Raw genomic sequence first — 17,843 nt, forward strand, 5'->3', positions numbered from 1 at the left:
GTATTAATGAAGTAGTGCATTGTTGTCCGCACCAAAGCCGCTAAAATATGAAACCCATTTTTTCAAAGTACACATACAGTATTAATTCACTGTGTATATTAAGGAATCCTCAATAGTGTCTAATGCTATTTTGGTGATACTGCATGCAGTAGCAATTATTCTTTATGTAAACGATAAACAGGACGTAAAAATGATTATCATTATAAAATAAGAAATTTAATTGTTGATGGTAACTACCCCAACACTTAATATTCTCTAAATTTTCAATGCACAGAAATACAAATTTTTGGAAAAAAATATCTAAAAAGAACAACTATAGAATTATTACGAATTGCATAATAGAAGTGTTTTTTTTAGAATACTAAAAGTAATTGAAAGCAAGATAAAACAATTAATTAATTAATCAATAAAAACAAATGACAGTATAAAAAAAATTACAAATAAATAGATAAAAAATATGTATATAAAGAGAAAATTTTGGGTTTCTCTACTATTTTTTACACACTTCACTGTTTCAAAAACACAACCGTTTGTTACAAAACAAAGACCTATTCTCTTTAACCCTTTTAGCTCACCTCTTTAAATCATTAAATGAAATATATGGCGATAACGAACAGTATTACAGATAAAAAATCCTAAAACAATCCAAAATAGGAGCAGAGCAAACACGGACCTAGCTCTAAAACATCAGAGATGGGATCAGGTGCCATGGAGAAGTGAACATCCCCTGCAGACCGGTCACACCCGCCCTATGCTCCTTGTCATGATCGGGAAGTAAAGGAAAATCCGTTGTATATTCCGTGTATAAATAATGGACTAACAATAAGAATGAAAAACGTCAGTCAGCATTTGACTCAATGATAAATTGTTGCTGACAAGGTCATTGTATCGACCATAGAACTTATGAAATGATGTCTTTAAAGAGACTGCTGAAATTGTTTCATCAGCTTGATTTTCAATAATTTACCTTGTTGTAGATATTGTTGGTACGTAGAGCATGCTCTTGCGTATCGGGTCAATTGAGATATGTATACTTAGTATGCAGGTAATGAAGGTGTACTGCTGCATAAGTAAGGGAAGTTGACGATAGAAAAGTTAAAGTCATCACGTTTATCCTAGAACTTGGTTTTTAGATTACCATTAACGTCTTTTACAAGTAAAATATCTCAATTTGAAACAGATGTATCAGAGTCTGTGGTATCTTTTATTTCAAGCTCATGAGGATATATTGCATCGACATAGGAATGGAAATTACCATTGTTAATTGACGGTGAGTCGTCGATATATCTAAATGTCGAATGAGGATATTGAGGATTAATAAAGATACTCCGGGAATTGATACTTTATGTGAACTTAGAAAAGCAGATTTCATATTTTAGCGGCTTTGGTGCTGACAACAATGCGCTAATTCATTAATACCGTTGATTAATTATTTATAAATGTACAGTGTAATACACTATGATAAATGTACTAAATTCCCAGTGATTGCACTTAATTTTTACAACGTCAATACGTTAATACGTCGTACAGTAATTGCGTACTTTTGTGTAAACGATTTCACAAAAAATCTCTCGCATTTATGTCTATATTGCAGATTTTCAATTTTCAATCTTTTGATAAACCTTTCATTTGCAAATTATTTTACCAGCAATTTGACGTCTAAGGTTCTTGTTTTAAGTACACACGAAAAAAAAAATGTAGAATCTTTTTCATACGTGATCTTAAAAACGCAACAAGTACATTACAGTCCAAATTTCAAGTAGAATAATTAACAAGTGGAAAGTTTATCAAGAGATTTCACATAAATATAAGGCGACATGATTCTATAAAAGAAAAAAAAAAAAAAAAAAAAAAAAAAAAAAAAAAAAAAAAAAAAAAAAAAAAAAAAAAAAACAACAAAAAAAAAAAAAAACCACGTGTTTGAGATGTTGCGATGGTTCCCTTGTTCAATTATCTCCAGGCCTCTTTCTTCGACTATGTGACACGTCTGAGGCAAAGTTTATTGAAAAAAAATAGATATACTTACAGGAAAAATAATATAAACCCTATTTTTGCAATTCGAGGAATGATCTTTATGTTATCCTAGGGATTTGGTTAGGCTACCGCTGTAGTTGAAAAATAGCAAAGACAATGTACATTGAAAGAGAATTGTTATTTATTAAATGACAATAGATATATTACACACATCAAGATAAGCGGAGATCACCGGGATATTTCCTTGGTACAAGGAAAAATAAAATTGACAATGTTATATCCTCTGTTGCAAACAATCCACAGTTTGGCAAATATATTTTGACAAATAAAAAGTACATAAACCACGAAGTTGTCAAAACAAAAAGCTGCATATATTTTGATAAACACAATGTATATAACCATATGATCTTATGAGTGATTATTCAGTTCTTAAACAGAGGCGACTACATAAATTTAGGGTGCAAAATGTTATCCCTTATGAAACAGGTATCCAGGAAAACCTCGTAATGTTCAAGTTTTCAAATTCTAGATGTTGATATCCAAATTTTGAATACAAAAATGAACAATAATGATCAATGGTTTTTAATGTGTCTTTTTTAATAACACGCATCCATCTATAAGCGTTTCCTAATGCGTCCCCACGATCTGTGCAATAATTACAGATTTTAACCGGTCCATTCATTATTTCTCTCACATAATCTTCCTCCTCTTTTGTATATTCAGCTTTGAAAAACATATATATTTCTGGTACAATTGTGAGTGGGTTTTGACACAGGTTTTCGTAAATTATACTCATTAGTCTGCTTTTAAGGCACAAATCCATTTGTGATAGATGTGACGAATCTGTCGAAATAGCACCACACACATTTTTGACAGTAACAGACATGTTTTTAACTTCCGTAACCTGCTGCTCAAACTGTGAATTCAAGATTCCTCTTGGGTCCCGTATTATATAAATAATTTTCAGATCTGGCAGCCATTTTAGGAGTTTTTCCGCCATGGACATGGACAAGCGCACAGTTTTTATTGTCCTGGTCTTTGCAGTTAAGCATTGTACATTCAAAAAATCAACGCAATCTTCAACACTTTCAATCAAACTCATGCTTTTGTTCATGTTATCTTCAAAACATTGATAGTACTCCTTGTGTTCCGGTGTATATATCGCTATAAAAGGATCAGTCAATGCAGTCAGGTCGATTTGGGTAAAGTTACACGTAAACCAGTAATAAATCATTTCTGGATAAACAAATTCGAGCCTCTCTCTCACAATCGTCCTGTAATAAAAAGAAAATAAAGTATATAAATGATACCAATTTCACCAGTTACTCATGTTATGTAAATTTTTATAACCTTAATACATGTAGGTAAAGAAACATTAAAATGCAGGTAAAGAAAAGAGTTTTTAATGCATAACATTACAAAGTACCTCTTTGTGCCGTTTAGAAATGTTGTTGTTTTTTCCCATCGCACTGCCTGTGATAATGCATGTAATGGTTCAAACATGTAGAAGTCCCCCTCAGTGTGACGGACCAGGTCAGCTGTCAGTGTTGACCCCCCTCTCATGTACCCCAAAACCAGCCTCAGCTGTGGCGGGACAGTTGCATTATACATCTCTGTGGAAAATTGTCAAATTTTACATATTGTGAGTTGCCAGATGTGCATTATACACATGTATATATGTGTCGCAGTTGTAATTAAATTATCATTTAAATATAATGACGTTTTGCGCAATATTATGTACTGCATTCCGATTGGCGCGCATTGCCAATCAAAAAACAACATGTTTTGCAAGTATGTGAGAACAATGTGTGAGTGTTTTCTTTTGTTCAGGTAAATTTTTTTTAGCATTCCTTTGCGTATTACTGACAAGTGACCTACCGAGGACCAATGGATTTCGCTGTACTAAGAGAAAGGTGCCATTTTTATTGTAAAGCTTTTATTAGCTTTATTGTGCCCTACAAATTTAACATTTTCAAATAGTTTCCAACTAGCTTAAATATTACTTGAGTTGAACTATGAATGATGTCACAATTAGGATTTAGAAATGCATGTGAGAAAAAAAGATTTGTATGATTTTTACGCATGGAATTTCATTGAATCAGAGTACATGTGTTTTCATTTCTTTTTTTTTTTTTACATCAGTTTCATTTTTAAGAGAACCACAGGACAAGATTTGTATTGAAATCGTACCTTCTTCTTAACATGCATGATTTTGCCAAATCGTGCACTATAAAAAGTAAGAAAACCGCCGAATTCCCCAACCTAAGCTCTTCAGCCTTTACGGTATAGCAGATTGCATATTCAATCACAGTTCGATTCAGCTATATTTTTCTGATTTAATAATGGATGCCTGGTCAGACATGTACATGTAGGTTAATCTTGTAATTCATTTACTTGTTTAATATAAATAACAATCTACTGGTATTCGTTTTAATATCTTATTAATTTTCATTCATTATGAAATGTCTTTATGTTTCGTTTCTGTCTATGTGTTTTGATTTGTAGGAGTGTTGTGTTATTAGATATTTCTTACTCTATCAATACGTACCTGACTTGTTGAACTTGTGTAACATTTTTATCGTCTTTCTGTGTAATGTACTGTTCATTGTCTTTCTGTGTAATGTACTGTTCATTTGCAAATTCCGCACTGGAGAGCAATTCTATTTCTAAGGATGAAGGAAGAAGTCAATATTTCAAACAATACTCTGCAAGTCGAAAATTTAGCTATCGCCCTAACTATAAATACTGAGTATTATCTTACATTGTTTGTATTATAGAAGTCAGTGATGCCTTTGTATAGTTAAGGTATTCTGCAAGCGAGTCAAAATTAAAACTTTACGCTCATTTGTATTTTTTTTTATGCAGAATATAAATCATTTAGTTTCAAATACAGATTATCCTTTAAAAATTTTCATTTAAAATGTTAAACAAGTAAAAATAAATCCCTTTGAGAAAGATATTTAAGAGTACATTCATGAATTTATGGCATTTTCATTCCATAATTAGGAGGAGGGTCTTATTTATAGGGAGAGGTTTGATATGACGTCACACAAACTATCAGGTCATTAAATTTTCATAAAATGAAATATTTGGTGTATTAAACTGTTGGATAGCTCTAGACTATATCATATATTACTATTACATGCAGTTTCGTCATTTATCATTTATCAAGTTAAGATGCTGAGTAGAATCTTTTACACTCTTTAGAATTATGGAAACAAATATCTGTCAATAGCATTTATAAAAGATTTGGTTTTTAGACTTCGGTGACTAGATGGTTTGTCGCCCACGTGGTACAGTGGTTAGAACGTCTGCTCTCACGTCGCAGAGTAAGAAGTTGAGCCTTACGTCACGGGTTCAAATCCAATGTGTGACCTGAAGACAAGTACTTCGTCCTTCGGATTAGACCGCAAACTGAAGTATACCGAGGTCTTCGCAATTAGAAGATGACTCACTGCTAAATGACTGAGCCAAGTACAGAGTATAGAACACAATTTGCAGCTCACTACCGATAAGTGTTGGCGTCTCCATATGAGTCAGGCGTTACACAACATACAAACAAAAAATATATTAGCTTAGTAAAATAAAACATCAAATCAATTTACAAGTTTATTAATTTTTACTTTTTTATCATATTTTTCCAGAACCAGTCGATATTCATATAGAGATAACCGATAATTGGCAAGAAAATTTTTGATGATATTATTTAAAAAAAAAGGAAATGCAGATAAAAAAGCAATATTTTTCATAAAGACTTCCTTAGAGTTCCGGTTAATGACAAATGCCTCCATGTAACAAGATTTTGAATTTTCTTTTTCAATAAAAACTTTTATTTCTACATGGATGCTATAATACTGAAAATAATATTTCAGTTTCACATTATAGCATGCACATTATAAATTAATTAATGGCTTTAAAACTATGATTTTGTAGTTTTCTTAGACATATCATATTAAAAGTACACATAAGCCTTATTGAAAACATTGAAAAGCCTTTTTTGTCTTTTAAAATTAATCGTCCCTACAGCTAGTATTTGAGTGATTCATGATAAGAAATTCATATCATAAATTCATTCGAGCAAAATGCAAATTATGTCGTATTTAGATAAAACCGAGAACTAGTTTTTTGACATATCTAGAAAATCTTTCCTCAGAAAAAAATTAGTTTTACTATAACCCACCGTGATAGAGTTACAATCTGTTAATTTTCAATCAATGTGTAATCAATGTGTCATCTGTCTTGCACACTGCTATTTGTAAAGAATATTGACATTGCTCAGTCACCATAATAGGTTGTATAAAGTGATAACACAGAATTTAAAAACTCTGACAATTTTTTAATAGTCCTATTCTAATATTGTTTCAGACCTTATTGACTGATGATTAGTAAACAAGGTTATTTCAACTCCGAATTCTAGCCTTTCAAATTGCTACTAACATCGTTACATCAAGACCCTTGAAATAAATAAACATTTGTCTTTATTTGTAATCTTTCGAGCGGCATGTACGCAGTAAATATTACCATATGCTTCACAATGTGATAAAAAAAGCAGGAATTATGTGTACACAAGGTCAGGTGTAAAATTACAATAAAAACTATTTAATTTTGACAGATATATGCAAAAATAACACCTGAAATGAAAATGAAATGAAATATAATTTATAAATACAAATAATTAGCATTAGAAAAACCTTTGATAGTGTTTTAACAAATTTTAGAGGAAGAAATTGAAACATTGATGATTGATACTATTTCAAAATATTTGTCATAATAACTTGATTTTTCTCAATTTAGAAAGTTGAATTGAGATAGAAAGTGATCAACCTTTTACGTTTAGGAACTGCGAATCCACTAATTTTTTTCTTTAGTGTTTTATTTACCTTGATTTTTTACCACAACATGTTAAACATATACATTGTAAAACATCTTCACATCTTCATTTACGATAATAGATAACTGATAAGTGAATAATTTTACATAAATCTTGGAACTGAAATGAAATATAATTTATAAATACAAATTATTTCTAGCATAACAAAAAACTTTTACATTTAGGAACTGATTATGTTTTATTTACTTTAACCCCACGATAAATGATTTACTGTAATTGCTAAAATCCTGAGTATGTTTTGACAGCATTTTTGTTCCTTCGTATTATTCTAATTAAAAAAAGAGATACAAAATTTATACCAATTACTTATTACATAATAATATAGACTGCGAGATTTCCAAAAAAAAAAAAAAACATTAATTTTAGTTAAAGAAAATGATTACACTTCTTCATAACACATCAAGCATTTCATTTTGTCTCTGAAGGGATTTCTATTGTAAACCCCTTTTATAGAATTCACCGTGGTCTAAATTATTACTTCCCCCTCCCCCCCAAAAAACCCACTGTAAATGTGTTTATTTCAACCGTAATTGTTATTGTAGTGCCTACTTGCTACTCCCTGTTTGCTTTTTTAAATGCACGCTTAATTATGACTAGAATACGTTTAGAAACGTATTTCCATATGCGCGATTCATAAGTTCTTGTCTATCAGTGGATAGTTAAGTTGGCTCAATCGAAATTGCTTATTATGTACGTTTACAGCACAGAAATACGAACCCTACAGAATTTATTCATGCCTGCTTCAAACACTTATTAACTATTTTAAAGTTGACATTTTACTTTCAAAAATGAATTTCACTTCCAGTATCATAGTTCAAAATAATATTATCATCATCATTTAAAATTTAAGACAGTAAATAAGATGAAGATACAGTCAAGGCAAGAGTTCGAATTAAAGAAAAATAAACTACATGTAGCTCTGAAAATAAACATGTATTGATTGAAAACGTGAAATATCCCATCTATTAAGAGGAGGTTTAGTGATAAGATTTTTTTTTACCTCTCAAGATATCATACAGAATGTAAACAAGCAAGCATCCAGCAATTAGAAAACTGCATTTCAAAAAATTTACACAAAACATTCTCCGGTACGAAAATCTTAACATCATCCAAAGGTTACAGTCCTTTTTTTAAATTACTTCATTTAAAACAAGAAGTCTATGCATCTTGGTGTTAAAGATTACAATTATGTATGTCAAATGACCAGAAAACAAAATTAGGTTTAAATGGTATCTGAAGAATCGAAGCATGGGCCAACATTTTATACACGAGGGTCTGAGAAAAACGCGAACTTTTCGAATATTTCATATACCATTCAAGCAAAACTAATTTTTTTATACTGTTGGATAATGATCTTTTTGTTATTTTTACAAAATATAGTAGGACTGTGATGTCATATGCTATGAAAAACAGAATTTAAAGGGTGTTAAATATCGGCGGTCGACCGATTTTTACAAATGGCATTGCCAATGAAGTTTGCTTTATTAGCAGAATTTACGGAAATATAATGTCACAAAATTTACCTACATAAATACCTGATACCTTTATGTACTAGTACATAAAAATTCAAGTATTTAACATCATTAATGGCCAATATATGAAGGTATGTGTCAAAGCACTTAAATGATTGATTGATTGTATACTGCTTAACGTCCCTCTCCAGAATATTTTACTGATATGGAGACGTCACCATTGCCGGTGAAAGGCTACAAATTTTGGCCTATGCTCGAAAACAAAATTACGGCCTTTAAATGGGAGGGATCTTTATCGTGCCACACCTGCTGTGACACGGGGCCTCGGTTTATACGGTCTCATCCGAAGGGCCGCCCCATTTTGTCGCCTTTTACGACAAGCAAGGTGGTACTGAGGACCTATTCTAACCCGGATCCCCACGGGGCCACTTAAATGAAAACATTGTCAAAAATTGTGACGTTGGGTTTTAATGTCGAGCACAAAATTATCAGGCAATACTATATGTTGGGCGGGATATGACTCCTGTACATGTACATGGGGAAAACAGATGTTAACGATGAAAAAACTTAAACGAAAGTATGGAGAAGAAGTTTATCTCTAGCTGAAAGGGTTTGAGGTTGACTTGACTGTATATTCCGATAGATAATGATAGACAGCTTTGATGGAGACGAACTAAAAAGACAAGAGCAAACATAGGTCGGATCCCCCTGACTGAATTTGTTAAATTATCAAATGTATACATGTATATTGAGGCAAATAAAAAATGCCGGTATGGATATGAAGATTTGATTGTTATTCTTTTATAGGTGTATAGAGGATTTTTTAAATATAGAATATCTATCACACTGTAATAATGATTTTATGAGTTTGTACATGCCAGACGTCATAACTTTTTCATTTCATGTGCTGAATATTATCATTTATTAAAAAAAGTATTTCAACCAAAAAAATTCGGGATTCGATCCCGGAAACTCTTACATGTTAAGCGAGAGACATACCACTTCACCATGGAGCCACTTTATTCCGTAGGAAATTATATGCAAATATTATTATGTCACATACATGTAACATATTGTGGTGGTTTTTACATGTATTTAATTGTATGTGTATGTAATTACAGTGTATTTATGTATATGTGACATATTTTATTCACATTTTCCCTCTATTTATCATTACTTGTTGTTTAGAATTATCCCCCATTGTTTATAACCCGTCCGGGTTAATTGGGCGTGCCCGGGTCTATAGTACCCGGCCGGGATTTACTATTATTATATGAAGAGCAGTCTACATTATTATTAATTATCGATCAGACGCATTTTGGGGACTGGGGCTAAATTTCTACGATGGTAATTATCGCATTCTTGGATTTTATATGATATTGTTTCATATCTTTTACGTTTGTGTTAAATTGTTAATATTGCAACAGAATATAGAATCTGATTCTTTAAACACTGAAATTCTTGTTATTCTTTTATCCTTCTGAACTCGGACTTATGTACGGGACTAACCCCTAGACAGTCCCGTTACAATATATTCACGTTTGATTTTGTCAGAATTTTACACAATGAATGCATGGTGTCTAATTTAGGCTTTATTAAACAGTTCTAATAGATGTAATAAGAATAAAAAGTCTACCGACAACCTGTATTATACGTAATAGCTATCCACGTGCCCCTGTGCTAAAAATGGTGCCAAGCGACATTTAACACAATAAATACTAATAACACAAACGGGACAGGACACTTAGAAAGGGCCGAGAGAGGCCCAAGGGAGTTTTGGTGTAAAATTTCATTGCTAAAGCTCAAAATCTTCTTAAAATATCGCCCGGAAACGATAGTATTACACAAAGACAGACCGTATAAATTTTTTACCTTGAACTTTGACCTATTGACCTCAAAATCAATAAGGGTCTTTGTTAGGCCACAGGAAATTGTTATGAAAATTTTCATTGCAAAAGCTCAAAGTGTTCTTGAGATATTGCGCGGAAACAAAAATGCTATGACAGACAGAATTCATAAATTTATTACCTTGACCTTTGACTTTTTTACCTCAAAATCAATAGATTTCTTCTTTGGGCCATAGGGAGTTGCTATTAAAAATTTCATTGCAAAAGCTCAAAGGGTTCTCGAGATATCATATGAAAAACGAAAGTGTTACAGACAGACAGAAAGACGGGCGGACGGATGGACAGGACGGACGGACCAAAATTAATATCCCCCACTTTCAGTGAAAGCGTGGAACAAAACTGGGACCAGCAATTTGTCCATCAATCGCTTTTCTTAACTTCTCACAACAAACATTAACTGCTGTATTGGTCAAACTACTCAGTTTGAGTGTCAATTTTCTCATTTTAATCATCTACTTCCAATGAAAGTGGATTGATAAACAAACTATAATTTTTATTAATATTGATACGGTTTTTAAAAAAATATTTTTAAAGAGGAGAGACTTCTGACGCGATCCTGTAAGCATTAAATAAATTCAGACATAAAATATTTCAAAATCAAGGCTTCTTAACGACCATCAATTGTAGTTTGAAAAATATCCTTGACAAATAAGTTTTAAAAAACAAGAATGAATTTGATTTCTCTCAAAACTTGATTTTCTCTTGATATTGACAAAATCTCTATTCAAGGTACTCTGATCCTCAGCCAGAAAGGATAACTCATTAATTAATAATTTAATTCAAAATATCTTAAAATGATGCTAAAAAATTAAATCTTTTCATGCAACAATTTATACCCCTAAACGTACTTCAAGGTTCTTTGAAGTTCTCAGATAGGTCTAATTTTTAACCCATAAAAGTATTTTAAAATTCTTTAAATCTAACCGTACATACCAATGTTTATAAACATGACATGAAGTTAGAAATGATTTATTGCGTTTAAATGACAGGAAAATCTTTATACGATGTTCTTTGTAAATTGATCGAAGTTTATAGAAGAAACTTAAGTACCTTTAATGCATAAAAATTGTATATACACTTTGCATTGTAAAATGACCGAAGTAAATTGAAAAAACTAAAGTACCTTTTATGTATAAAAATTGAGCAATTGCTTCAAAAGCCTGGATGCCTATGACTTCTATTACTAAAATCTTTTTGCTTATCAAATTTGAATACATAGTAAGTGTTTTTAATTGAATTTCCTGAAAATTTATTTTAGATTAACTAATTTTCTCTATAAAATATGATTAACTTTAGAGAAGTAATTTGAAAAAAAAAATATCTTGGGTAAAAACATGTAATTCGGAGATTTCAGACATTTTTGTGAGCATTTTCAATTGGTTAATACCTGATTTTCAGACCCTGCGGATCAGAGTACCTTAAAAATATTTACATGATCATTTAACAGTTTATAAGGAAATATTTACAATACTCAAACAAGCAGGGGAACTACATTTAAAAGAAAAACATGTTTCATGTCATACTCAATTTCCCTAGTAGTATAAATTCAATGGGATCTTTTATCAAGTAGGCATCCAAGACACAAAAGTTGTATTCAATTCTTCGTAATTTAAATGTTTGTATCCCAATGATGGAAAAAGAAATGAGCAATATAGGTCAATAATTATCAAGGTTTTTTCCTCTATAGCATGAATCCATCTGTAAGCATTTCCTAGGGCATTTCCCCGATCCGTGCAGTAGTGGCATTTCTTTATTGGTCCGTTCATCATCCTTTTGATATAAATTTCTGTCATATTTGTGAACTCTATGTTTAAAAATCTGTATATTTTTGGCACAACTTTGAACGGGTATTGACATAGGTTTTCATAAATAATACTCATTATCCTGCTTTTATGACACAACTTTAACTCCTTAGTGTGTGACAGATCTGAAAAGATAGAATTACATACCTTTTTGACAGTTGTAAACATCCTTTTCTCCTCTGTCACATGTTGTTCAAATTGCGAGTTGAGAATACCTCGAGGATCTCGGACTAAGTAAATAATCCTTAGATTCGGAAGCCATTTTAAAAGTTTTCCAGCCATAAGCATCGACAGCCTTATGGTTTTTATTGTCCTTGACCGTGCTTTCATGCATCTATCATGCAATAAATAAACACACTTTTTCACGCTATCTATGGTACTTTTGGATTCATTTAAATTAGATATGATGCAGTTGAAATACTCTTGAAGCTCTGGTGTGTGTATTGAAATAAATGGGTTAGATAAGGCAGACAAGTCAATTTGATCAAAATTACAGGTGAACCAATGATAAATCAGCTCTGGATAAAAGGTGTCAAGGTCATGTCGTAAAATTATCCTGAAAATAGAGGACAAGAAGAAAAGAAATGTTATTACGTTAAGTTTAAAATTAGATGTTGATAATACCTAAAATTAAAAAAATATGTTTTGAATATTTATTTTGACGCAAATTTTCCATGTCCTTTAGTCACTCATCTTTTTATAAATTTAATAGTAAACTATTCCAGAAAATGTAAAACATTATTAAACAAAGCAAATATAATGAACATAAAATAAGCAGGATACTTAGTTTATACAAAGTAGTTTAAAACAGGCATAACTCTATAATGAAGTAATGGACTAATACTTGAAGTACTCGGTATTTTTGTGAAATATACCTTTTAGTTCCATTCAGAAATTGCGTTGTATTTCCCAAATTTTGCGAAATGCCATGCAATGGTTCAAACATATAGAAGTCACCTTCTGTGTGACGAACAATGTCAGCTAACAGAGTTGATCCCCCTCTCATATAGGCAACGACCAGTCGTAAAGATGTTTTATCCGGGGCTTTATAAAACTCTAATGGTGATAAGAACACACAAGCATTATTTTATTCGGTTTTTCTCTTGTTACCGTGAGTTTTTAGGAAAGCGCTAAACACTGCACGCTAAAGAGTTCTATTTAAAGAGTAATTTTAGGCAGTTAGAGTAAATTACCCTTGGAAGTAAGATTAGAAAAAATGGTTATTTACAGTTCGTTACAAAATTTGTAATAGATCAGAATATTCTTAGCATTATATTAGACCAAGAAGAAGTAAATGAATTCATTTTTTTCAATTATTTTCCCTATGTAAGTAGAAAACAATGATTTCTGCTCATGAATAGTCTATTGTCCTTGAAAAATTTTCCTGCGTAAATAAAGCAGGTACCCTACACTGGAACTTAACTAAAACAAAATGCACACCTTTGTATGATATGTTTTTCTCCAAGTCCAAAAAACCAACTTTTTATTAGTGTTTAGAGCTTCCTTAAAGATAAAAAAAAAGCTGAAAATACAAACCTGGTGCATGTAAATGAATACGGTTTTTATTCGATAAACATTGTAAGCTGTCCATTTGCATCTTTTCAAAGACAGAGAATAATCCCTTTTCTGAAAGTAAAGGTTAAAATTACAAATGAATGTTGGCAAAATATAATGATATGCTAAGTTATATAATGTTATTTAAGAAAATATTCTTATGGAGTACACGCCCTTAGATATAAATGATATTGCCCTTCTTAAAATATGATCATGTATCATGTATTAAATCTTTTGAATGACTATTGCTTTTCATTTAAATATGTACCTTTTGACATTTTTTGAAGCAAGAAATGGAAAATCTAAAGTGTATATTATTGTCAGTATTGAACTAGGACTATGATTTTTCTAGTATCTTTGTAATATTCATCGAGAATTCCCGTGTTCATTAGTGAAAAGAATTAAATGGAAACAAGACATGTCCTTTTCATTCGTACTAATTTTTAACTCAACAGTGTAACTGTTTACTTCTGTTACAATAAGCAGCATGTTCTTAATGGAATAATTAAAACTATTTCATTATAAATATTGCAATTTTTCAAAATTTCCGAAAAAAAAATGAGCTTAAATTCATAAAAATCCCTCATGATAAAAATCATAGTTGCAGTTTTATTAAATGCGCCGTTCCTTTAAAGCTTAATTTCCTATATCAAACAAGCTTTGATTAATTAAGCAATTTTTTTAATCCCTTTACCGAGACAAGAAACATGTCTTATTTCAAAAAATTAATGCATATGCATATTTTCATTTCTTTGAATTATCTCTCCCAAATGTCTTAATTGTCACTGTTTTTTGCAAAAATGTAACAAAAATGAAAACCATTAGTAGCATATCTTAAATCTGGAATAAAACCAAAGAAATTCTTTTTATTTAAAATGTTAAAAGACAACAAAATGTTATTCATTAATTTACAGAAGAACGATAGAGAGGGAAGGACACCTCTCTACTAGATTTAAAAACAACAAAAGGAAAGGGTTAAATAAACAAATCCAAAATAGGCATAGAAAAGGCAATAGGTATGTTAACTGTGTACTGTCAAGACAATGAGCTGCTTTACAAATATACATCTATATACAACACATAACATTTTTCAGTATTTTAAGTAAAAGTATTAAATATCAAAACAGGACCCTCCTTAATAGTTTTGACGATATATCCCTCACATTATTATTCTTATCATTTATACAAATGTTTCCAATGTGTACCCCATCAATCTTTCATAACACCCTTATAATTCTATCTGGGTGTTTCAAAGACATTTTGACCGGTTGTGCCCCCCTCCTTAAAAATAAAATTGTGTGGCCCATTCGTTTCAAATTGAAAGCAGTCCTTTTCTTTCCAAACTTTGGTCTTCGTGCAATGTGACAATTAGGCTTTTGAAACTTCGGGACTTCTTTGCCCTATATTTAAAAAAGAAATGACTATAGACATGCCGTTTGGTGTATTGATTTTAGATAAAATGACCCGATTTTACCGTTTTAGGAGCAGAATATAATGAGTCATAATTTATCTCAATATATTTCATTTAGTCATTTAAAAATAAACTAAAGATGGAGGTTCCAAAAACCTGAGGGAAAAATAATAAACGATAATAAATACCTAAAATTCTTTCATACATGTGGTAAAGAGAAATAAATCCAAAGAATAGGAAAATCAATGCCACACATCCAGGAAAACGACGCATTTTGAAAAAGACTTCTTCCTGAACACTAGGACCGAACTCCTTTTTTATATACTAATGTATAGAATTCTTTCCTCATTCACTGCCATTGTTTTAAGCTGATGAATTAAAACAGTCCTTTTTGTATGTCTAAAACATTGTAACAAATATCCAGATGCATAATCTTGATTGAAAATCTTTATGCTTTGATTTTAAAGAAAAAACATCTGACTGTGAACTTAGCTCGCACAGGAATCATATGTAATACGAATGTAGTAACCTTGAATTTGACGCCGGCAACTGTATTTATAACATAACATACCAACAATAGGCATTTCATAATTATCGAACTGTAAAGATTTCCTTTGATGTGGCCTTCAAGTCGACATTTAGGTAAATCGACGATATACTGTCAGTTAACAACGGTAATTTCCATTCTTATGTGGATACGATATATCCTGGTGAGCTTGAGATAAAAGATACTACAGAGTCTGACACATCTGTTTCATATTGAGATATTTTACCTGAAAAAGAAGCTAATGGTAATCTAACAAGCTGTAGTATAAACGTGATGACTAACTTTTCTATCATCAACTTGCCATGTCATCTTTGTTTGATGCAATCTTTTGCCGTGATATGCTGCGATGTTGTTTTTTGTGACAATGGTTTTTGGCATGTCAATCTGGTGACATGCCGTATTGTTTGATTAAATCTTAAGAGACCATGAGTTTTGTCATGTTATTTTATTTTGGTATCACACTGTTAATTATCATGTCCTCTAAACGATATTCTGTGTTTGTCATGAAACAAATGGAAATAACGAACAGTATTTAAGCTCAAAAGTCCATTAAACAAAACAAAATAGGAGCAGAGCAAACATGGACCTCCAAATCATCAGAGGTTGGATCAGGTGCCATAGAGGTGTGAACATCCCCTGCCGATCGGTTACGACCACCGTGTGCTCCTTTTGATGATTTGGAAAATCCCTCGACACCTCAATGTAAAAAATAATGAACTAACAATAAGTATGAAAAACGTCAGTCAGCATTTGTCATGTCATATCGGTGATATTTTGTGTTTTGTAATATTATTATTTATGATGTAGGTAACAAAGAATGTTTTATTATGTCGTTTTAGTGACATCTTGTCATCTTTATGTTTTATTTCTGTAAAAACTATGTTTTGCATGTCTTTTTCATGACATGTTGATATCCTGTCATTATAGTGAAACACTCTTTTGTTTGTCATGTCGTCCAATAGGCATGTTGTGTTGTGTCATGACATCTATTTGATATACGCCGTTTTGCCATGTCTTTTTTGAGATATCTATATGAGATTTGTTGTGCATGCCTTATAAGTGACATACTCTTTTGTTGACTCATTTATGTGAAATACTCTGTTGTGTTATATCATCTCAGAAACAGTTTCTTTTGGTCATGTCATTTTATATTAGTGTCACACTGCTATTGGTCATTTCATCCTATTATTTACATTCTGTATTTTGCCATGCTATTTTACAGACATTTTGTGTTTTGTCAAGCCATTCCAGTAATTTCAAACGTATTTCAATACGTAAATTCGTAAAGATATAAATATGTAAAATATACATCTGTAAATGTTCTATAAGTATTCAATCAATAAGACTGTACAACTTTTAACAATTAAAAGCAAGTTATTAAGCAACATTAATCAATCAATCAATAAATAAATAAAAACCTATAATAGATAGAAGATAAATGAATCTTAGATAAAAACTTTTATTGATATTAAAAAAACCATATTTGGATTTCTAAAAATGATATTTAAAACACAAATTTGCACTTCGACGTTTCAAAACAATACCGTTTGTTACAAATCAAACACGTATTTGGTTTGTCTTTGTCCTTTTAGCCCAGCTTTTCAAAATGAGGAGATCTTTGCATTTGTATAACGAAGAGGAAATGCTTAATGTGGGTTAGTAAAGGAAATATAGTAGCTGGAGCCAAATTGAAGGTCACCACATTTGTCGTGCAAAAGATTCCTGTGCGAGCTAGATTTATTTTGCTTTCAAATTAAAGCAAAAATTTAATCAATCGAGATTATGAATTGGGATATTTGTTACAATGTTTGAGACATGCAAAAAAGGACTTTCAATTTATCAGCTCAAAACCCTGGTAGTGAATGAGGAAAGTATTCCATACATTAACAAATAAAAAGGAGTTTGATCCTGGTGTTCTAGAAGAAGGTTTTCTCAAAAATGCATCGTTTTCCTGGATGTATGGCATTGATTTTCGTATTTTTGGATCTATTTCTCATTACCAAATGTAAAAAAGATTTATTTATTATCGTTTACTTTATCATTTTTCCCTCATGTTTTCGGAGCCTTAATTATATTTGTCTTTAAAAGACTAAATCGTGACATATTTTCATTTTTTGCAACTAAAAACTGCAAAATTAGGCAATTTTTCCTAAAACCAGTCTTCTAAAGTACATATCTAAAGTCGTATCTCTGTGAATCATAAGGCAAAAGAAGGAAATCTTGAACTATCAAAATCAGAATTGTGAGTCGCCCGCGTAGCGCAGTTGTTAGAGCGTCTGTCGCGA

At 31.3% G+C, this 17,843-nt stretch overlaps 2 protein-coding genes across 4 annotated transcripts in view; one reads left to right on the top strand and one right to left on the bottom strand.

The window, feature by feature from the left end:
* LOC134236616 (carbohydrate sulfotransferase 1-like) overlaps nt 1-17,843 on the top strand; it is a 35,690-nt gene that overhangs the window by 16,051 nt on the left and 1,796 nt on the right. The window lies entirely within an intron of this gene.
* LOC134236626 (carbohydrate sulfotransferase 1-like) lies at nt 10,756-15,414 on the bottom strand. Of its 3 annotated transcripts, none has more exons than XM_062718801.1 (4): nt 15,200-15,414; nt 13,583-13,672; nt 12,922-13,102; nt 10,756-12,171 (listed from the first exon to the last, which is right to left on the bottom strand). In XM_062718801.1, exons 1-4 carry the CDS (start codon nt 15,282-15,284, stop codon nt 12,156-12,158), a joined length of 372 nt encoding a protein of 123 aa, XP_062574785.1. In that variant the 5' UTR covers nt 15,285-15,414; the 3' UTR covers nt 10,756-12,155. The 3 variants fall into 3 exon arrangements, with proteins under 3 accessions (XP_062574785.1, XP_062574783.1, XP_062574784.1); XM_062718799.1 differs by having other exon boundaries at nt 10,756-12,602; nt 15,200-15,412; XM_062718800.1 differs by lacking the exon at nt 12,922-13,102 and having other exon boundaries at nt 15,200-15,412.

Source organism: Saccostrea cucullata, unplaced genomic scaffold, assembly GCF_032062105.1.
Source record: "Saccostrea cucullata isolate Sc308-1 unplaced genomic scaffold, CSIRO_AGI_Scuc_v1 ctg1450, whole genome shotgun sequence".
In the NCBI taxonomy this organism is placed as follows: domain Eukaryota; kingdom Metazoa; phylum Mollusca; class Bivalvia; order Ostreida; family Ostreidae; genus Saccostrea; species Saccostrea cuccullata.

What these genes read in the sequence shown, in the direction of transcription:
- LOC134236626 (XM_062718799.1), bottom strand. Translation starts at nt 15,284, where the DNA reads ATGCGTCGTTTTCCTGGATGTGTGGCATTGATTTTCCTATTCTTTGGA. An exon ending in CATGTATGAAAGAATTTTAG is followed by an intron (nt 13,673 to 15,199) that starts GTATTTATTATC and finishes CTTTACTTTCAG; the next exon opens with AAAAGGGATTATTCTCTGTC. An exon ending in TATTCATTTACATGCACCAG is followed by an intron (nt 13,103 to 13,582) that starts GTTTGTATTTTC and finishes TATCACCATTAG; the next exon opens with AGTTTTATAAAGCCCCGGAT.